The sequence below is a fragment of the Perna viridis genome, chromosome 3, assembly GCF_037379345.1.
Source record: "Perna viridis isolate PV_CMFRI_1.1 ecotype Kerala chromosome 3, ASM3737934v1, whole genome shotgun sequence".
NCBI classification, from domain to species: Eukaryota; Metazoa; Mollusca; class Bivalvia; order Mytilida; family Mytilidae; genus Perna; species Perna viridis.
In genome coordinates, this window is record NC_142447.1 from 13,251,231 (window position 1) to 13,274,268 (window position 23,038).

Below are 23,038 nucleotides of genomic sequence, written 5' to 3' on the forward strand. Positions count from 1 at the left end.
GCAACTTTATAGTTACAACCCATATTTCATATACATGTACACATACAAAAATGTACATTGTGTAGTTATTGAAATTGTACTATAGTGTAAAATGTTATATGTTACATGCATTAAGTTTTACAAGACACTGGCTTGCAAGTACATGTAACATCAATAACAAACAGACTGAAGAGAACTTACATGTTGATACCCAAATGCCATTTATTTATAAAGAGACATTAACTACTAATAAATCATACATGTGTATGGACTATGGTTACAAATAAAATATACACTACATCACAATCATACATGATTTCTGGAGAATAAAAAAAACAACAGTGACACCCACAAACAGTGTAAATCCACAAAATCAAGTTCAGGAGAAATATCAGAAATTTACTTTCAATAACTTACTTAAAGGGGAGATGCAAGTGGTCAAATTTTGCATTTACATCACAGGTTAAAATACAATCTCACAGATTTACATTCCTTCATGATTTAAAAATTGTAGATTTGATTTCTAAGTAATAGGAAAACATATAATTGCATTATTTAGAGTAAAATTAAAATAATCGTTTCAAGAAAGTACTAACCTTAAACAATAATGAAAGAATTAATGTAGGTTCGCAAAAAGAAAGACACACATGCCTTTCCGGATTGCTCAATTTACTTGGCAACGCATCAACAAGTGCGTGCTGACGTCCAAATACTGCGTTGAAAAGAAATGATAGGGTCGGTAAAGGTTTCTAAAATATGCACTAAAAACTTCTGAACAGTTTTGTTCCAATTAAAGTTTGTGGTAAATTAAAGAGATTAAAATACCTATTGATCTATTCGTCAAAGACCAACTTCAGCCGCCATGTGTAAACAAACCGAAGCTACTGCCACCTGTTGAGGAAAAATGTAGGTCACACGAGGTCAAAAATCACCCATAATTCCCGCGAAAAAACATTGGCCCGCCTTCATTTGACTTTTCTTAACAGGAAAGTATATGAAGTGTAAGATTAATCCTCGGGCGAAAATGATTAGTTTATCGACTGTTGATGTGTAAAATGTTAAAAGGCGAGATGTAATATATTCAGGAGTATATCTGGTGATGTCTGAATGCGAAGATTGAATTATTCATTTGTTTATTTTTGTGACGGAGTTGCCAAATAAAACACAAGTTCCCAGCAGGAAGTGAAAATTTACATCACCATTTTGTCAAAATGTCAACATCCGAAGTTGAAGATGGTGGGCCCCAATCGCCTCGTGCAAAATATGGATGTGAGTTTAAATTGGTTAAGTCATTGTCTAGTGCTACGTGCATAATCATAGCTAAAGCATAACCTCAACAAAAGTAAAGTTATAATAATAATATGTTATAAGTTATAACATGATTCATACTTGTGACAGTTATACTGACTGAGGGAGGAAAAGACAATTTTAATCTGTCAATAATATGTAATCAGTTGTCAACAATTTTTGAGTTATCCACTGCATTGTCATTTATAGTGGTGGCCCTTATAATTGTTTGTAATTGTTGTCTTGAAACATTGTCTCATAAGGATGGATGTGTAATTAACATGATAAGTAAATTTGTTAGTACATGAATACACTTGTGCTCTTTTAGATTCTGTCATGTCAACTGCAGGGTAGAAGATCAGCATGCTTAACATTTACCTCTTAATATTCATATTTCTGCCCTAGACTGGATTCAAGTACATGTACATACAATGTATGTACATGTACATTGTATTGTCATACATGCAGCTTCAAGAATGTAAACACACAACATACATGTACATGTATGCACAAAATATTGCATATCTCTTATATGTAATTCCCTTGTTTTGAAGTAACAGATGACATTTGTAAATGTACAATGTCTTGCCCTGATCATGTTAGTTTCTAAGGACAACAGATGTTCATGTTAGAGTGACAAGTGCTGCTTACTCTAACAGAGCACCTGCAGCATATTCTACAAGTACACATGTATATTTATGCACTCTACATGGGTTACCCATACAATGTATTTAATGATTGTACTGTCTGATTATCTGGTCTCCTGTTAGTCCCCAGTTATAATCTGCAACTCCTCTTAAATGACGGAATGGAATATGTTGAAACTTTCACACATTCTTTATCACGTAATTCCTTTGTACGCCTCTTATTTTGTTTTTCATCAAAATTACTTTTGGGGTTTCTTGTATGGATGTTAAGTAAGGAGGCAGGGGGTATCACCAGGTTACATTGTACATGTACAGAATGTAGCTTTGCTCAAAGTTTTTCAAGTCTGCTTTTTATTTCCTCTCTGTGCAATGTACAACATGTATACAAATGTACATTTGTACATGCATGTTGTTTGTTTTCCTGTCTGGGGTTTCTTTGCTTTGGTTTTGAGTTAACATGTATATGGTGATCTTGATTTTGTCACAAGATACATTCATAAGTACATGTGCATAAATGTATATACATCAAGGGTCCGGAAATTTTGACAGCCCATGCCGGACATTTTATCAAACTTCAGCAGACGTTTGTGTCAGTCTTATACATGCTCAGACTGAAAATAAACTTTTTTTATGTAGTTATTTTAAGATAACATTGGAAATTGTGTTATTTCATCACAACTCTCTCTTTTACAAAATATTAGAGCGAGTGGACGAGTTCGGTTTCGACCACACGTGGACGTTCTAAAATGTAAACAAAACATTGTATCTCTCGGACTTCTTCGTCACATACATGTAGGCAAACAGCCGAAAACTTCCGAGTGATGAAAAAAATCTTGATTACATATGTATGTATCAATGAAAATCGCTAACACATTTTGTACATGTATATTTATGTAAATGGTCTGTTGACTTCTATTTTAAAAAGATCCAATCCATGAATTAATAATTACAAACTACGACTTACTCATAGTTTCAGTTCCATGTGCTTTCGTTTCCTCTGAAAGATTGGCGGGAAAATGATGGACTTCGTTCTTAATTATCAACTAATGAATGTATGAAAATTCTACGAGTTACTTCAAATGATTCGTATACACAATTGGGCAGCATGTGTACCGTTAATTTAATTATGCAATCAACTAATCAGTCACAGGTAAATCATAGTCGCCGGTGGCTGCACATCAGCAAAAATTGACACACACCTGTCAATTCATTTCCAGTAAACAATTAGGAGACTGGTACTCCATAGACAGGATGTTTATACACTAATAAAACCACTCACCCCATAATTTATAAGGGTTGACAATTTTCCGATATTGGAAAAAGGTCATCAGTCATTTGCAGAATTTGTCGGTCGATGACCAGCATTTTTTACTGTTTCTGGATCCATGATGTACATGTATATTTCATTTTTACTATTTAACAAATTCTAATGTACAATGTATTGTACAAATGTACACTTTGCATTGCAATTTCTTTCAGCAATTGATGTTACTGGAGCCCATATGTCTGCAGATGAAATGGACGAGCTTCGAAAGAAAAATGTTGCTTATGAATATCTATGTCATTTAGAGGAGGCAAAAGTGTAAGTTTTCTTGCATGATACATGTACATGCAGATGATGCATTGTACATTTCAGTGATTTTCCAACCCTTATTTTAGGTCCAAATTTCAGCCCTGTTCCCAATGAGAAAACGGCTTTAAAAATCTAAATTGTTTGTTGTAAAATTCCCAATTGTCAATAGATGTTTGATAGCCTCGAGATCACAATCATGTTTTTTTTTCTCTTCCAAATCATACTTTGCTTATTTACATTTGGATTGTTTTTCCGGGTGTTTCGTTAGTTTTCCTTATACTACCAATGCCATTATGACTGCATTGCAATCTATTTGATTCTATGTCATCATTGCACTTGAAGGGCACTAAAAGAATTAAGACAGACAAGCTGAAAAATGACCCATACAGTACGTCAATAGAATATTTCTGACTGGGCAATTCAATGGCTGGCACAGCGATGTCTCATAATTCCAAGTTCTATTAAAATAAACTGAGCTCAACTGATAGTGCTAAATGTTGAAAATTAGATTCATTTGGCTTAAAAAAAATTAACATGAAAGAAATCTTAAATTTTGATATACTATTAAGTGATTCAAATGACAAATGTTTTATTAATGTTTGAAACTAATGAAAAAGGAAAACAATATGCATTATTAAGATGAATTTTTGATGAGAGATGTACATGCACAACTTTTTCTTCAGTCTCTGTTGTATCCAAATTGTCTTCCAAAGGACTCTTCAATACTGATGGAACCGTAGTGTTTCTCATTTACATGTATACATCATTTCCCAAATTAACGATTTAACACGCTTTTTTTCCCAATTGCATGGGCCCCGGGTCCCTTCCCGAAAACAGGAAAATCACTGCATTTGGATGTAAAATGGTCAGAAGTTTGAACAATGTACAGGTTACATGTACGTGAAATTTTGTCATCTAGTGCATTGTGATTAGATAGCCTCATCCATGTGTCATTCATCACATTCAAACTGATATTATTCGAATAAAATAAGATATATTTACTTAGTACATGTATACAAATGTACATTGTTCTGTAAGCCATATAGATATGGGACATTTTATATTTTGAAGTGTGTACATAATTATTATTAATTCATTTGGAAGTTATAGGAATGCACATACACAATATATTATGTTCATGTACAATGCATTAACTAATGAACGTCGATCCTTGGTAATCTCAGGATATTGTGCTTGCCTCAAGTGTGGGAGGTCGTGGATTCAATCCTCAGCCAGGTCACACCAAAGTCAAAAATTGGTAGTCACTGCTTCTCTACCATGCATGCGGTATACATTATTTATATGTAAGGGGATAGAGTAATGACAGGTTGGCTTGGAGTTCAAATGATGTGTCCGTGTGTGGTGACAGGCCTACCTTATGGCTGTTACTTCTGTGAACTAGCACAAAAAAGACCTGGCTCCACATGTCGGACTTGTACAAAGCAAGGTCCGTTTATTGGTCAGTTGCTCTCGCCCTAAAAAACATGAAATGTATGTTAAATCATGATCATTCAATCAATCTTATCTAATAATATGTGTTAAAAGTTCTTGTGATAATTTAATAATTACTTACTTTCAACTAAGATTCATGTGTATAAACTTCATTCAGACATCTTATTACTCACGTGCACCATGAATGATTCAAACTACAAATGCTCTATGAAAAAAAAAGGGTTTTTTTTAGAACAAATCTTCAATCTGATTTGGTCTTTAAGAAATACTCAATTTTTTTTAAGTCAGCTAAACGATTTTTGTCCTTTCAGTTGTACAAAAAATGTAGTTACTCTTGAATATTAATGGGGTATGATCATGCTGATGTAGATACATGTATGAGCTTTATATGGGCCTGTACAATGTTTGTACAATATACATGAATATTGGGTATGACAAGTACGCTGTGCATGAATACAGTCTACTTTGATACATTCTACGTGTACATAGTTGAAAAATAACTACCAACACTACATTGTATGTGTCTACTTATATGGGTGTTGCATATTGTTTTATTACGTCAAATTTCCTTTTATCAAAAGCTTTCTTCCTGTCTTGACGTTTTACTTGATAAATCATAATGACCTTTTAAAAATATTAACTTATTTTTTTATGAATAATAGCGGTTCTTTAATAAACATAGTCAATGTGGTAAAAAAACCAATTTACAAATTGATAAGTAGTTTGTGAATGTGCATCTTGAATTCTTGATTTACATATGTGAAACCAGAATCAACTTTTCCTGATCATTTATTCATGGTTTATTGTTTATTTCGCTGAATAACATGAAATAGTATTAAAATTTTAAGTCCCAGTAAGTCTCATTGTTCAAATGTGTGCATGCACTTAGGGTTTTCCGGTTTTAGGTAGAAGTACTCTTTTTATCACTTGACTTAATCTTTTGAAATTGATTCCTCGTTAAATTGGTTATGTTATGCAAAAGGCACTGTTATATACATGTACAATGTATATTCAAAGTTAATTTACATATGGGATCATGTCACCTGTTTCTGGAAAGTATAATACATGTACATATAACTTGGCCCACTGTATATGTACCAATGTTTAGTTACATGTACATGTATGTTGTACACAGTTAGTCTTAACAAAATAAAATGTTCATTAAGTGAAAAAGAAATTTTAAAAAATTCAGCCAGTACTCATTGTTTCAAAACTAAAAAATACCATCTCATTGACCAGAGCTCTGGCAATATAAATACAAGTACAGAATTTGCTAGCAAAGAAAAAAGTGCATGTACTTATATGTTGACTGTTTAATACTGCAGTACATGTAAATCACATGTATTTCATTATAGACACTACAGTAGTAACAAATTATCTACAATTCTAACCTTTAAAATAAATGTACATGACATATTACATTGTATACAATTTTGTAGGTGCTTTTTAATGTTGTAGTATACACAATAAGACAAATTACATGTACTTTAAGAGAAAAACTTTACATATACACAGTGTACATGGACATGTATTGTCTCATATGGACCATAATTGTGTGAAGAAAAATTGTGGGTTATACATTATAACTATATTGTACATGTATATATTTTTACCGATATAGTTTTTGTATTTTGATATAGCTTTGAATGGACATGTACAGTGTACACATGTGATTTCACTGTACTTGTACCAATACTAACATTTCACTTCATTGATGACACATAAAATTTGTTTCCTAAACATTGTAACATTAAGGAAACATTCAAATATCAGTGCTAGGTAATAAAACAATTGTTCTACACAGATTCCACATAATTTACATGGAAATTTATTACCTACAGTGTTATAAAAGGTGTTAATTAGGACACATGTAACAAGATAAGTACACATGGTGAATTGGTGCATTTTGGTTTGTCCATGCGTCAGCTAAAATTATTTTTTTTTGTTGATTACAAATTGGCAGTAAATTTCATGTTTTCAGCATTACACTTGTACATTTGTGTATATTTTTGTGCTATGACACAATTTTACACTTTAGGATAACAGAAACAAAAAAATCTGACGCCACAAATAAAAACTGACAACAGAGATTTTTAATATGACTTATATGGCTAAATAAAATTATTTGTTAAAATGTATATTCCTGGCATATTCATTTGTATAAATATGTAATGGATTGAAAGCTATATTTAGAAATGATATGTTCCAATTTTGTAACTATCAATGCATCAATCGTTTTGAAGACTTAATTCATGTACCTGTGCATGGTGTAACTAAATATTATGGTGTAAATTAAAAGATGTGTCAGCAAATTTATAAATAATGTCTACAGGTACATTGTACATGCTCCTGTCTTTAGCTCACCTGGCCATACTTTGTCATAATTAACAATTTTTTCAAAGCTCTTCTCCTCTGAAACTACTAGACCAATCAGATCTAAATTTGGTATGAATGTTCCTTAGTGTAATCTGCATAAAACATGTGGGGATTCATGATCCATAAAAAAATATGGCTGTCATTACTAAAAATAGAACAGACAAGTTTTTCGCATATACATTTATATATCCAAAACCATCAGGTTTAGTGAAATTATGACATGGGTTAAAGTGTTCAAAATGGTGAGATCTGCCTCTTATTAAATTTACATTCTAATCCTTTAAGCCATGATGGAGTTATTGCCCTTTTTAGCTCACCTGGGCGAAGGCCCTGTGAGCTATTGCCATCACTTGGCATCCGTCGTCGTCGTTGACAATTATACAAAACTCCTCTCCTCTGAAACTGCTTGACTGATTAGAACCAAACTTGGCATAAATGTTGCTGGGAGTATCCTGCATAGAACTGTGGGGATTTTTGATACGTTGAAAACATGGCTGCCATTACTAAAAATGGAACATAGGGGTCAGATAGTAGTTTTTCACATATATCTCCAAAACTGTGTGGTTTAGCTAAATTCTGACAGGGTGAAAGTGTTCAGCATGATGAGATCTATTACTGGTCAAATTTTGGTTTTAATACATTAAGGCATGTTGGAGTTATTGCCCTTTTTCAACAATTTTTGCTATTTTTTATGTTATTTCTTTCAAAAATCTTCTCAAATGCTCCATAACCAATTGAATCCAAACATGTTATAAATTTTCCCTGGGGTATCCTGCATAGAATAAATATGGGGATTTTTGATCCATCAAAAAACATGGCCACTGTTACTAAAAATAGAATATAGGGGTCAGACAGTAGTTTTTCTCATGTATCTCCAAAACTGTTAGGTTTAGCCAAGTTCTTTCAATAGCTGAAATGGTCCTTTTTATTAGGACTACAAAAGTCTTCAAGGATAAAAGTTGTCAGATGACTCCTTGTAAGAGTTATTGCCCTTGAAAGAGGAAACATGACTTTTTTAACAGTTTTCAGTCAATGTCTTGAAAACTATGATAGATTAAAAGAAACTTTCAATTGTTGAAATTATCCTTATGATAAGCCATACCAAAGACTTCTTGAGGCAAAATTATTGGACAACTGCTTGTTAAATTTATTGCCTTTGAAAGGCAAAATTCAACCAGGTGGGCGATTCAGGCTCCTGGGAGCCTCTTGTTTAACATATTTCCCTATCTTTAATGTTATTTCTTTCAAAAAAAGGTTACCCGGTAAGCCAAATTCTTTCAATTGCCAAAATGATATTTATTATAAGGCCTACAAAAGTTTTTGGGATCAAAGTTATTGGATGACTTCTTATTAGAGTTATTGCTCTTGAAAGGCCAAAAATTATGTTTTTAGCAGGTAACAAAGATATATAAAGATAGAAAGAAACTTTCATTTGATGAATTGATCCTTGTGATAAGTCCTATCAAAGTCTATTGTGTCAAAAATTGTTAAGACAACTCCTTGTTAGAGTTATTGCCCTTGAATGGTAAAAAAATTAACCAGGTGAGTGATTCAGGCTCCTGTGAGCCTCCTGTTATTTTTACCCCACAAATTTTGAGAGGGTTATTTGTATAGTAATCTTCCATCTCCCTGTCTGTCTGCTGTGCCAACTTTCTCCACATGAGCTCAACCCCTCCTAAATGCAAATCAATTTTGGTGAACTTTTATAGGAAAGTTTGACATCTATATGTATATGTGTTATAATTAAATTCAAAATACCTTCAAAGGGTGATAATCCGTTTTTAGGATGTCTGAGTGTATTCTTTTTGTCATATGTTGTATCTCAGTGCAATATTTGTATTTCCAATTAGTCAACTTTTGCAGGGTATTGAGTTGTGCTCTTAAGAGCTTTTATTAAGGTCTTTTTACAGCAAATAACCATTTTTCTTCCTTAAAAAATTTGTACGTGTGCATGGAAAATACCCTGATTTGGAATTAAATGTACAACTATTACTTTTAAAATTTCATAGAGCGATGAAGGCTCTGGTGTGCTACTGAACCCATTGAATCCCTGTACTAAAAAGTTTGTAAAATGTCAATATTTCTAGAAGTAATCCATGCATGTTCCAGTTTAAGATAAAAAGAAAACATGCTAAAATCTGTACACTTTAAGTTATGCAGTTGCCATAAGCAAGTCAATAAAAATAGTATTGTTTGTGTTTAATCATCAAAAATGCAGTAAAAAACTTCAAGCAGTAGGCCAAAGCTAGGCGGTACATGTATATTTGTAATTTCATATGTTTTGGTGACCTAAAATGTACATATTTCAAGGGCTTTATGATGTTTTCTCATTACAAATGGGTGGAGAAGAGGTGGCACTTTCATTTTCAAAACTAGTTATACCCTTCTGCAGCTCTTCTCATGTTAAGGAAATTTTGGTAATAAATGGCATCCAAATATTGCCTCCATTCAATGTTTTCTGTAAGATATGGTTTCCATTTTTATTTGTGTTTATCATATGAAATTAATGCTATCAAATGACTAATTAAGATGCATTGGTAGTCGACGTGTAGTTCACCCTTATAATCATATATCCTTACATGTAATGGTATATAAGTATACATGTACATGTACCTTGGTAACCTTAGAAACAAATTGACATTATACATGTATATGAATCATTGTCCATATTTGAACATGCAGTCTTCACGGTTAAGCAGTACTCCGAGGCCCAAGGTTGGTCAAAATGGAGGTGGGCCTGTAAAATTAATTACTTAACTACAGGCCAGCAGTCAGTACTCACTATATAAAAATTTTTTGAAAATGTATTTCAGGCCTGTGAAATGGAAAGTTAGTTGTGAAGACTGTACATGTTGCTGAGGAGACATTAAGAACATGTTGTTTTATACCTTGCTCTGATGGAGAGACAAAGGGGTTTTCTTGTCTGTTTTGCCGTCTGTCCGTCCATCACTGTCTTTTTGACTCTGTTTTATCTACAACTACTTGCCACTGTCACTTTATATTCTATTATATTATTATTATATCAAGATTCATTTACATGTACATGTAGGTGTGCCATACCATAGGATTTAATTTTGGGCTTAGCTATAGGCATCATAAGTTGCTGTTTGATGACTAAGTTTATCTTAACCATATACACAAGTCATGGTGTTAGGGTATCACTAGAAGGCGCTGGATTATTGATTTCTTGTTTTTCCTGTCCCTTTTGTCATGTTTTTCCTTCCTTCCTACGTATACAGAATCTCCAGTAACATAGCATGTATGACCTGAAATGAATTCCATGCACCTGTCCACACTCAGGAGATGTTGGTCATTAAAGTGTCTTTGTGTTGTTTTATTAATTTTTACATGTAGTTTGATGTTGAAGAATTGTCATTGTTCTGTTACTGTGGATTTTATAACTTTCATTGTTGGGACCTTTTAGAGCTTACTTAAAAGTGTGTTTAGGCTTGTCGAAGATCTTTTGGTGATCTCTATAAATACATTACATATGTTTACTACATATATGTATTTTGTATTTAGCAGGGATGATTTTCTTCAGTTTTTTAGCAAATTTCCGCTATTTCAAATCCAGATTTTACGGTTATTATTCTTTTTTTATTGTATGTTTACCTCCAATTTTGCCAATTTCGGCTTTGTTTGTTGACCTCGTAAAATCATCTCTGATTTAAGTTATATACTGGTGCATTTAGTATGTTTCACCATATCCATTATTTTTTTCTATTGTTAGATTTGAATGAAACTTTTCATAGCCACACACAACTATCTTCAGACATTCTTGACACATTTGATATTTTTTTGTAAATATAAATATTGCTTTATCTAATGTATTTATAACAGAAACTTCCTGTAGATGTGGTTATTCATAAAAGTGTTCAAGCTCCATGCAGCAACAGTTGTTCGTTTCTTCTTTTAATAACCACTGCAGACAGGCTTTTTGAATTTCTCGGACATAATTCAAATCAAACGTCATGTGACAATCGGATAATGTTGCATAAAATCATTAACTTTTTCCTGACTCTTCAAGATTCTTGAAATTTCTGAGAAGGCTGACTGCAGTGTCTAGACTGAATTTCGAACGTCAGACACTGTTTCCAAGCTTGAGAAGTGCCTACATGTGGGTACACATACAAAATGTATCTACCGGTAGATTGTTTTGGAAATTGAATATTGCATCGTTTTCTTGCTTATTACGTTTTTTAAATGCAGATGAATTTTGATTGATTCTGATGTTTTGTAGATGGATACAAGCATGTATTAATGAGGAATTACCACCCACAACCGAGCTAGAAGAAGGATTAAGAAATGGAGTTTATTTCGCTAAACTTGGTCATTTTCTGTCACCCAAATTTGTACCTGTTAAAAAGATATATGACAGGGAACAGACCCGTTATCAGGTATAGTAAATGGTATCAATTGGAATGTTTTGTTGCTAGTCTTAAATTCAGGTAATTGACCTTGTAAAGGTCCTTGGGTGTATAAGCAAGGGTTCAAAATAGCAATGGTCCAAGTCTTGGACCCTCACTTTTTGATGCATGATCTTTGAAATATAATTTACCTACATATGTACATTGTATGCTTTTGGCCTACCATTTTACATTTTTGCTTATTTTAGGGCCTTCACTTTCTTATAAAGGGCTTTTATTTTGGATGCAAAAAAAGTCCAGGACCTTTCATTCTTGAAGTTAATTTGAAACCCTGAGAAGAAATATGAACAACTTCCATTTGAATTTGGAATTATATTTGAATTAAAAAAATAAGTGAATTTTTTTTTTTTTTTTTTTTTTCAAAAACTCAACTCACACTAAGGGAGTTAGTTGTGCCAGCATGGCTAAGGAATAAGGTTAGAAGGATAACTTACTAACCTCCTTAGTCATGATAGTATGACTACTTCCCCCACGTCTCAGTCATGATATGGCATGACTACTCCCCCTCTCCCTTAGTCCTTAGCTGAGGTAAATGTAAAGTAATGCAAATATTTTTTTACTTGTTTTCTAAATTCCAAAGTAATTCCTAATTCGAATAATACTTTGTTTATGCATGTTTTTCGCTAGCTTTCTGGTCTGTATCAAGGACATACATTGTATAATGAAGTGTGTGGGTAATGTTTTGTAGACTAAAATGGTCAATTTATTTATATATATGAGATAATGTCTCGTGTAGATTGTGCTTGAAGGTTGTAACAGTACACCCCCTCTTTTTATCAGTGTTCTCCATTAACTTGAAGTAGTGATGACTGCTTAAATACATGTAGTTGAAGTGCATTCTACAAGTCAATTACTTATAGTTCCATGAATACTTTTTTCGATGTTTGTGGATGTAAACCAAACATTTTTACAGATAATTTTTTTTTCATTTTTGTCAGTTCTTTTGTTAGTTGTGCCCTTCAGAACAACATTCATCAACAGATTTGACCAAATTTGGTACATGTTTGGTTCTTGTATTTAAGGTCGTAGGCCACCAGTTAAAATTATTACCTGGCAAGGGAACGCTATTCTATTCAATGTCTTTGTCTGAGATTTATACATACATGTACCTATAGCCCATAGGTTTCATTATGAGTTATTTTTTTTTTTTATTATTTCAACATCATAACAAATGGACCATGGCAAGTTTGCTATTATGTTGAAGTTGATATTTTGAGATATTCTTTCACGAGTCTTGAAACCTTTTTTCTCTATGATTCTTCTGTAATATTTTGACAACTTGACATTTAGCATCTGTCATGGCGTAAATACTAGCGATTATCCATCTATTACATTACCAGTGGTGTCGGGAGAACAATGTTAGAAACTTCACAATATCGCTTTCTACCAGTCTGGCATTTTTTATCAGTAGCACAGTGCTCAGTGGCCATTCAAACCAAAATCAATATCATATTAAAAACTGGAGTACTGCATAGCACACAACTATTCAAGCCTGGGGAGATGACTGATTTTATGAATGATTACTTTTTTCATGTCATTGTGTCATTCATGTGCAGTTCAAATGTGCAATTTCATGTAAATGGAAGTAATATAGTGTACTAGTGGTTATTTATTGTACAATATAAATCTTGATTAGGAAAAGGCTCTGTTAAAATAAGTGGTCAAGGCCACCAGTAATTTTCTGTGTGCTTTACAGTATTTGTACATGTCAGTTACTTTTGTCAGTTAAAAGGCCTTAACTTTGTTGCTGTTTCCCTATCTACTTATAAATAAGATTCCTTCTCCAAATGATGACTTTTATCCAGCTGGCCAATTTTTATTTTTTTGTACCTACACCAAAAAATGTATGGCCATTTTGACATAAGCGCTGTTATAATACATTGTTTCCCCATTTAATGCAATGTAAAATGTTTTGAAAAAAAAAAAGATTTCCTTACCATCTTACCCTATTGTTTTCTTGCTGGTAGCAGGAAACAATACAGTACTAATTTTTTTGCATGAAAAGTAAAATCTATTCCATCCTGCCTACATGTGCAACTACATGAACCATGTTTTGAGTTCTTAGTAGGCAGTTCATCAAGTAAACATATTATATTTGGCCTTATAAGTAAAAAATATATTTAGGAATGAAATTTTGGAATTTCTTTCACATTTACACTCAAAATTATCACTTGTATATATCGTAGGCTTTTTACCACAAATGTGATACATTTATCTGCACTTGTCATGTATGAATTTGATACAGCAGGAAATATGTGGCTCTGAATTTTTCCACAAAGGGCTGCAAGTTTAAGGCCAAACAAAAATAATTCCTATATTGTCAGGAAAACTGTAATCAGATAACATACAATGTATACCTTTGTGACTTTACAAGTTGAACAACAAACATATACAACATTCTCAGACTGTTGCAAATAATAATAATGGTGATATTACCCATGGCAACAAGGCCTTGTATGATCAACAGAATTGATATTTAGTCATGAAGTAATGCTTATCCTTATTAAAACTACAATAAAGTTTAGCTTAGATTTTTTTTTACCTGAAACTGATAAGTGGAATGTGTTTTTACTACATTGTTTGGAAATCAGTATACATGTTTTCCAATAGAGGATAGTTGTTATATTTAAATCAAAGCACTCATGTACTGAATCAATTCATATAGATCGTTTGAATTTTTTACACCTCAAATAATCGTCAAATTGCAAAAATATCAGATAAAAGCAGGGATAAAAAAAAAAGTATGGGGATCGAATTCAAACGTATCTACATACAAGCTTATTGTTGTAAATGGTTTATACTGAAATCCTTGATTCATTTTTAAAGTCACCATTCTAATTACAAAGGACATTTAATAAACACACAACAAAATTTGTAATGCATCGTAGCATGCTGTACGCCAGTTTGAGAAAAATTTAGGTTTCATATTGGTTTACATGGAACACCTAGATGAATGAACACAAAACATCCAACATACTGCATAATTGAACTATGAACTACTAGTCGGCCTTTTCCAGTTTCTTAATTTTTAAGTCTAAATTCAATTTAAAGATCTCCAGGTCGAAACAGTCTTTCGGATCATTCAAACTTTAGAATTTTGAAGGAAAGGACTGCTATACAGCTCAAGTCCTACAAGTTATTGCATAGACACCTGTGTGTCATGTAAGTGCTTAATTTCTGGGCACCTAGTTCCAGAGACATGTACGTTAACATAAACGCCAGTCCTAGAATAAAATTTCAACAATCATCTTGTGCTGTAAACATTCACTGTAAGGCCCTGAAGCACTTACAGCATAACACATGGCCAAATAGAATTATTATTTCAAAAAGGAATATCACCAGACCAGAGTTCAACACCATTCTTGAGAAATACATTGTCAAAATTCTTACGCCATTGTCTATAGGCAAAGTTTCATATTTATTTGTCATGTCCATTCTTCCGATGTCAAGAGGTGGTAACCCTGATAAAAATACACGATACAGTGAATGATAGATCAGGATGGTTTTGGGGCTTATGAGTGGAATATAAGCCTGGAACAGGGAGTGTAGTCACTACCTGGAACCTCTTTCTTTATATTAGTTTCTTGATCGTAACCACTGCCCCCTTTTTGGAAATAAATGGATCCACCCGGCCCTGCATGAAACTCTTAGCATTGATCTTTTTCATTTCTATGAACAATGACTATAATCTCGAAGGGTTTTCATTTCTAGCTAATCATCAAATGGTATATTATGCGTCTAAGAATATTGCATTCATAGGCAACTTAAATATATTGACATATTGAATATTAAAGAAACAATTCGTGGAGGGGGTAGGTCGCTTGGTGTTAAATAATCGAATATAAATGCCGTACCCATGGTAAAATGAGTACAAATCTACCTCCGCAAGGAATTATTTCTTTTCTAATATGACAAATATGGTAATTCTTGTGACCAAAATTTCCCTAGGCATTGCCAAAATAACTTCTGTTCCGTTTAACCTCCCCGGTATGGAAGTTGGATTAAATTTGTATATTTATGTCATCGTACATGTATGTGTTAAATGTGTGTATTTACATGTATATAATTGATTTCAATTAGATAACCTCTCAGCTGTTAAATCATCGCATAAACGTTTTTAAATGAGTGTTTTGTCTCGAAGCGACAACGAAAGAAAAGAGACAGTGCACAGGTGCTTAAGGTGGGGTTGTACTGATATATACTGTTTGACAATATGAAGACGTCATCTTAGAAAATAAAATGAACAATTGGTTTATTCGAGTAAATGCATAGAAATAAATAGGTACTGATAAGAGGTCAACTATTTTTAATTGGATCCTTATTAATACTAACCAAATTAATCAGCATATTTATTTTGAAGTAAAAGTTGTTGATTGGATTTGTTTATTGACGTAAATAGCATAGAATTAAATATGATATATTTAAAATACCTACAAAGTGGACCTAACTCATGTAATTATCAGCATTTGAACCTTAATGGGGTATGCTAGTGGGACTATTTTTCTGCGGAAGTGTAAGATAATTTCAGATGCTAACAGGCTTTACAAATCTAAAGGTTCTGGCGACTGCTATATCAATTCTGATCTTCGATCTAAATTGATAAAAAAAGACATGAGGTTCAGCACAAATAACTGCCCATAACAAACAGGAAAAAGTACAATATACATATATATTTTGCATGTGTATTGACAAAAAAAAAAGCTAGAAAAACATGCTTGTCACATGTTTTCAAGTTGAGGACCACCATGAAAAGCAAATAATTTTATGTAAACACATGTTTAGGGCTAACAAATTAATAAATTAATAAAAACTTGTCATAAATATTATTTGGTAATAATACGTTCTTCATTAGATATTTTTTATATGAATGGTGTATGTCTTTTGTATGATTTTGGAATTCATATCTTTTTATGTGTTTTGATATATATGAAAACAAATATTGCATTTTTTTTTATGTAGGCAAAGCCTAAAATTATATTAAGCTACACAAGTACAGATTATGTTTCTTAAATAAGCTAATCCAATTAACCACATACCTTCCATTATGTTGTTAAGAGTTAGTCATATTGGTGAATTAAGGAAAACATTGAAATATAATTGACCACAAGTTTCCTGAATAAGATAAAATTACATTTTTATACAGATAAGTTTACAAAAAAAAAAAAAAATTGCTAGTAACCAAAGCTTGTCTACAAATGTCATGCAAAAGATATTCACCTACATACTGTATATACATGTAAATATTAGATGTTTGCTATTGCCAATTGTGTGAATTTTTTCAAGGAACTTTTTCTGAGGTGTTATTTAAAACTTAATGTAGTGGAATGAGTATTAAATAATGAAATTTTTACATAAAGTGAATCCTGCCATTACCGAATCTCCATAGTTTTTGACTATAAATTAGTTGCTTTGCATACTTTCAAAACACATTTAAATTAATTTTTAGGACATCAACAGTTTTCGGTTCATTCAGGTTTAGCTAGACAAGTTTTTCTGATTATTCAGGTTCAGTTAGACAAGTATTCTGTTTATTCAGGTTCAGATAGACAGGTTTTCTGTTTATTCAACTTCAGTTCGACAAGTTTTTGGTAAATTCAGGTTCAGTTAGACAAGTTTTCCATTTATCAGGTTTAGTTAGACAAGTTTTCAGATTATTCAGGTTCAGTTAAACAAGTGATCAGATTATTCAGGTTCAGTTCGAAAAGTTTACCGTTTATCAGGTTCAGTTAGACAAGTTTTCAAATTATTCAGGTACAGTTAGACAAGTTTTCAGATTATTCTGGTTCAGTTAGAAAAGTTTTCTGTTTATTCAGGTTCAGTTAGACAAGTTTTGCAGATTATTCAGGTACAGGAAGACAAGTTTTCAGATTATTCAGGTTCAGTTAGACAAGTTTTCAGATTATTCAGGGTTTGGTTTAGACAGGTCTCTCTGTCGTATAACTCACAATCCTTACACCTTACACTATTACATACTGGTAGTTTTCATACAATGCAATATTCCATTTTTTTTATTTATGAAAAAAAGAAATCCGAAAAATCTTGGATCATGAATATGTTTATACACCTGCTCATGAATTAAGTGAACATGAAATAATATCTTTTTACAGGCCAGAGGTCTACACTTTAGACATACAGATAACATCAACCATTTCTTCACAGCAATGGAGAAAGTTGGGCTACCTAAGGTTAGTAAGTGGTACATATTGAGAGTCTAGGGCCTAGCATCACAAAATTTAAATGATATTTTAGAATATTCGTAAGTTCAATTGTGACGTCATAATTTCAGAGATGATTTTTTTTCCTGCTTTTAACGGAATTCCTCTTATTGAAATCCTGATTTTACCGTTGCGATTCTTCTTTTTTTTTTACTGTATATTTATTTCCGATTCTACCAATCTCCGCTTTGTTTGATGACCTCATAAGATAATCCCTGTAATTTAATAACAATTTTAAACTTACTTTTTGTGAAACTTTGATGCCAGGTCAAGACCATATACATTTGTAGCTCAAAAATTATCAAGAGTTGTCATTAGTTCTATCATTTGATGATCCTGTAGCCCTGTCAGAAGTGCTCTAAGAGTTATGAAAGGACTCCTAATTTGATGGTTAAGAAATGTTTTGCTTCAAGTTAAAATAATGTTTAAAATATTTTACTGACCATAAATAGTTTTTATTATGCCACCTGCTTAAAAGTGGGAAATATATACTGATCATGTTTATCACTCTATCCCCAATTTCTATGTAGAACTCTTTTGAAACCACTGCATGGAATTTGATCAAATTTGAATGCATACTTTATCAAATGAAGCCATTGTTCACCTATTGTGCATTTTCATCTGAATATCTTAAAGGTTTCTTAATGTACTTAGTCATTTGTCAACCAAGGGGAGACCATATTCTAATTCCACAAATCTTTGGAAGAGTAATCAAGAGAACCAAGGTTATAGCGGTAATCAAAAGAATGTAATCCAGGGACAAAGGCCAAACCACTAAATGGATTTCGATGAAACTTCACATATACTACTGTGCACCTCCATTTTTGCATTCCATTTGACAGTATAAAGAACAGATATGGTGAAACACAGTAAATACTCCATCGTATAACCTTTATAAAAATATACTGTGAAATTTAACTAAAGAATGATCATTAAGGTTTTTTATATGGTCTCTTGGGTGTGGAGCAAAGGGTATCATCTAGTTAGCTCCTTCACATTTTTTTTCTGTTTTTATTAAAATAGAAAATTGCATTGATATGAGGAATTGCTTAACAATTGTTTTTTTCTAAACCAGCAATTTAACTGTTCAACCTGCAGAAACTACTTTCATGTGAATATTTTTCTGAAAGTCCTCTTTTTGCACTTGTGCAGACATTGGACACTTTTTTTCTGGCATGAACAAATTTCTTGTGAATGGTTTTGAACCCTATCTATCTGTAGTTATGTATAAAATCAACACTAAAGTCAAAATACCATATTTTTCTATACTAAGATTGAAGTTCAAGTATCAACTTTAATAAATCTTGATTTTTATCTTCTGAAATTGGTTAGAAGTCAGTTTATACTTTTCAAGTGGAGTTTAAATTGATTTGATTTTCCATTGATAAGTAAAAAAAAAGGCCCATGTATTTTTCCCACAAAGAAAAAGAAAGGTACAATATATTATATTGATCAATGTGAATAATTTATGATACGTTGAGAATTATCAGTACTGGAACTAATTGGCATACTCTCTGTGTAAACTTTTATGTATAACACTTAATCAGTAATTTTTATGCCCTCTACGTATTGATTATTTTGACATTCAAAATTATTGTCATAATGGTTTTTGAAGATCAGTACTTTTTTAACTGCTGCTTTTTCTCTTTTTTTTTACTCTCCCATTGAAACAAAAATGGGCTACATGTATTTATGAATTACCATGTCTTTTTACTTCCTTTTTTTTTATTTCTGAAACTACTTGACTTATTAGAACCAAACTTAGTATGACTGTTCCTTGGGGTATCCTGCATAGAACTGTTGTGGGGATTTTTGATTCGTCAAAAATCATGGCCGCCGTTACTAAAAATAGAACATAGGGGTCAGACAGTAGTTTTTCGCATATATCTCCTAAACCGTTAGGTTTAGCTGAATTCTGACGGGGTTGAAAGTGTTCAGCATGATGAGATCTATCTCTGGTCAAATTTTGGTTTTAATCTGTGAAGCGATGTAGGAGTTATTGCCCTTTTTCAAAGATTTTTACTATTTTTAATGTTATTTCTTTCAAAATTCTTCTCCTCTCACACTATTTAACCAATTGAATCCAAACTTGTTATGAATGTTCCTTGGGGTATTCTGCATAGAATTGTTGTGGGGATTTTTGATTCATCGAAAAACATGGCTGCCGTTACTAAAAATGAATATAGAGGTTAGACAGTAGTTTTTCACATATATCTCCTAAACCGGTTTATCTAAGTTCTTTCAATAGCTGAAATGATCCGTATTATTAGGACTACAAATGTCTTCAGACTCCTTGTAAGAATTATTGCCCTTGAAAGGGGAAAAATGACTTTTTTTTTAATTGTTTTCAGTTAATATCTTGAAAAGTATGATAGATTAAAAGAAACTTTCAATTGTTGAAAAGATCTTGTGATAGTCCTACCAAAGACTTCTTTAGTCAAAATTGTTTGACAACTTCTTGTTTAATTTATTGCCTTTGAAAGGCAAAATTCAAGAAGGTGAGCGATTCAGGCTCCTGATAGCCTCTTGTTTGTGAGTGCAAATCGACATTAACTCCTCAGTCTATTATGGTGTAATATTTTATAAGATTATTATTATGAAAGGTTTCATATGCAGGTGTTCATGAAGATGATACCAGGCCAGGGTTTCATTAATAAAAAAAAAAAACTCAAGTAGAGAATTTCCTCAAGCCCTGTATTTTCCCCCAAATCTTCAGTTTCAATTGTTCTGAATGGTTGAAATTTAAGCTGAGGAAGGATTTGAGGAAAATCTCAATTTTAGATATTTTATGAAACCCAACCCAGAAGCTTTTTTCGGTTGGGAGATTTAAATGAGATTTAATTCAACTTCCATGTTTTCATGTTTAGCATCAAAGTTTAAATAGAGGGATATCAAACTGCAGTTCAAGTAGATTTCATATCATAGCTTTAGTTAATTGTAAATAACCACATTGCAATGATTTTTTTTTCTCTGAAATTAAATGGTTCACTGCCTAAAACCTAAACAAGCAATGATCCAATAAAAACCTGAGAAAGTGTTTATTCAGGCCTATGACCATTTTACTACAAATGTACTTTTATGTGTTTCTATCAATTTTGAAAAAAAAATATATTTAAATTATTTTTATGTAATATATTATTTTTTTATGGTAAGGAGGCATGCAAGAATCACAATTATTTCCATGGGTCAGTAAAGTAGTATTTATTTACACACCACAAAAACTTATTAGAAGAAATGAATATATATCTATGTAAGTTGCAGTTAAAAGTTAATGCTGTAACTTTAGCATCTGAAATCCAATTTTGAGGATGTCAGTCATGAAATTGATTTGTTGAATTATCAAATGTCTTATTGCATTTTTTTTAGATATTTTACCCAGAAACTACAGATATTTATGATAGAAAGAATATGCCTAGAGTAATTTACTGTATTCATGCTCTCAGGTTAGTTTTGTCTTTCTCTGTTTTCAGCCCAGATCTATGGCAGCTTTTGCCCAATGTATAGATGAACAAAGAACTGGTTACATTTTTCAAACCAGTAAATTTGAAGGATTATATCATTAGTTAATACCAGTTTACAGCCCTGTTATTTACTGAAATGTTAGCTTACCCATTGAAAGAACTTATTGCATACTAACCCAGATAAAATTATTTACAAGCTGTCACAACATTAATATAAATCATATAAACCAAAAATTAAAAAAATAAATTTTTGTGTCTTGTCTCCTTTAAGAGATAAAAGAATACTGTAAACGTACTTATTTTCGCGGGTAATTATATTCGCGATTTTACAATTTCAAACAAGTTCGTGGGTATTTAATTTCGCGTTTTTCTAGTTTTAACTTTTACTATTTTCGCGGAATATATAACTCTTGTCTCTTTTTAACATCGTGTAAAAGACAAAGTTTATTCCATGATTAAAAATCAATGATTGTCAAAGGATTGAGCCTACGAAAAAGAAAGTGTAATGTAGATAAAGAAAAATATCGATCTTTCCCCCTGGGTAGATTTTAATGCGTGAGTTCTGTTTTAAACTTCGGTATTTGATAAGATTTTTTGGCACTGTTTATTTGAAAATTGAAATGTTGAAATGTTGGTTGACACAGCAAAAGGATCTGCCTCCACAGCAGCCCTATTTGCCCGATCCAAGAAAGGCTGAAACACCAGAAAAGGCGGAAAGAATTGTTTCGGCGAATGAAAGTGTTGAAAAAGAAATAATGTCATCGTCAAGTAAAAAACGTAAACGGGGAGACTATAACCATTATGACGCCGACCAAAAGTTGAAAATGGCTAAGTATGCATGTGAGCACGGAGTATCTAAAGCAGTGAAACATTTTAGTTCGATGTACGAAAAGCCAATAAATGAATCTACCATTAGAACATTAAAGAAAGGATATTTGATGAAACTTAAAACACAGTCCTCTGATTCAGATTCAGATATTTTAATGGAAAATTCTAAAAGAGGGCAACCAAAATTACTTGGTAAATATGATGCAGAAATGCAAGAGTACATAAAGAACTTACGCCTCGCTGGCGGCATCGTGAACCATCCAATAGTGTTGGCTGCGGCCCGCGGGATCTTACTTGCTAATGATCGGCAACTGTTATCTGAATTTGGTGGCCATATAGAACTTTCCAATTCGTGGGCTCAATCCTTTGTTCGTCGTCTCGGATATGTACAAAGGAAAGGTACCAAGGCAGCACGAAAAATTCCAGTTGATTTCGAAAATCAAAAATCGGAATTCTTAACTGCAATTGAATCTACAGTTAAAAAAGACAAAATTCCAAATGAACTCATAATAAACTTTGATCAAACAAATGTGTATATAATTCCTGTTGGTGATTACACTCTTGAGGAAGAAGGCAGCAAGCAAGTTGCAATAACAGGACTTGAAGACAAACGCCAAATTACGGTTGTTCTCGGTGTGACACTTGACAGAAAGTTCATTCCCCCACAAGTCATTTATCAAGGGAAAACAGATCAGTGCCATCCAACATTCAAATTTCCGAAAAAATGGAATATCACACACTCTGAAAATCATTGGTCTAACGAGACCACTATGCTGGAATACGCAGAAAAGAT

The 23,038-nt window shown here is 32.5% G+C and overlaps 2 protein-coding genes across 4 annotated transcripts in view; one reads left to right on the forward strand and one right to left on the reverse strand.

Moving 5' to 3' along the window:
• Positions 1 to 950, reverse strand: part of LOC148621073 (protein FAM81A-like) — a 28,146-nt gene extending 27,196 nt beyond the window's left edge. The window contains exon 1 of one of the 3 annotated variants that reach the window (XM_088575096.1): positions 805 to 947. The gene's annotated coding sequence lies outside the window, so the exon portion shown is untranslated. Of the gene's footprint in view, positions 1 to 575; positions 745 to 804 lie in introns of those variants that run through there. The other 2 variants (XM_088575099.1, XM_088575100.1) reach the window with 2 other exon arrangements.
• A 160-nt stretch (positions 951 to 1,110) lies between these two features.
• The window catches only part of LOC148621075 (ras GTPase-activating-like protein IQGAP1), a 66,895-nt gene continuing 44,967 nt past the window's right edge, over positions 1,111 to 23,038 (forward strand). Inside the window, exons 1-5 of the mRNA XM_088575083.1 lie at positions 1,111 to 1,248; positions 3,393 to 3,495; positions 11,555 to 11,711; positions 17,849 to 17,926; positions 21,323 to 21,399. Of these exons, the coding sequence (XP_088431209.1) occupies positions 1,191 to 1,248; positions 3,393 to 3,495; positions 11,555 to 11,711; positions 17,849 to 17,926; positions 21,323 to 21,399 (473 nt within the window). The 5' untranslated portion in view covers positions 1,111 to 1,190. The remainder of the gene's footprint in view (positions 1,249 to 3,392; positions 3,496 to 11,554; positions 11,712 to 17,848; positions 17,927 to 21,322; positions 21,400 to 23,038) is intronic.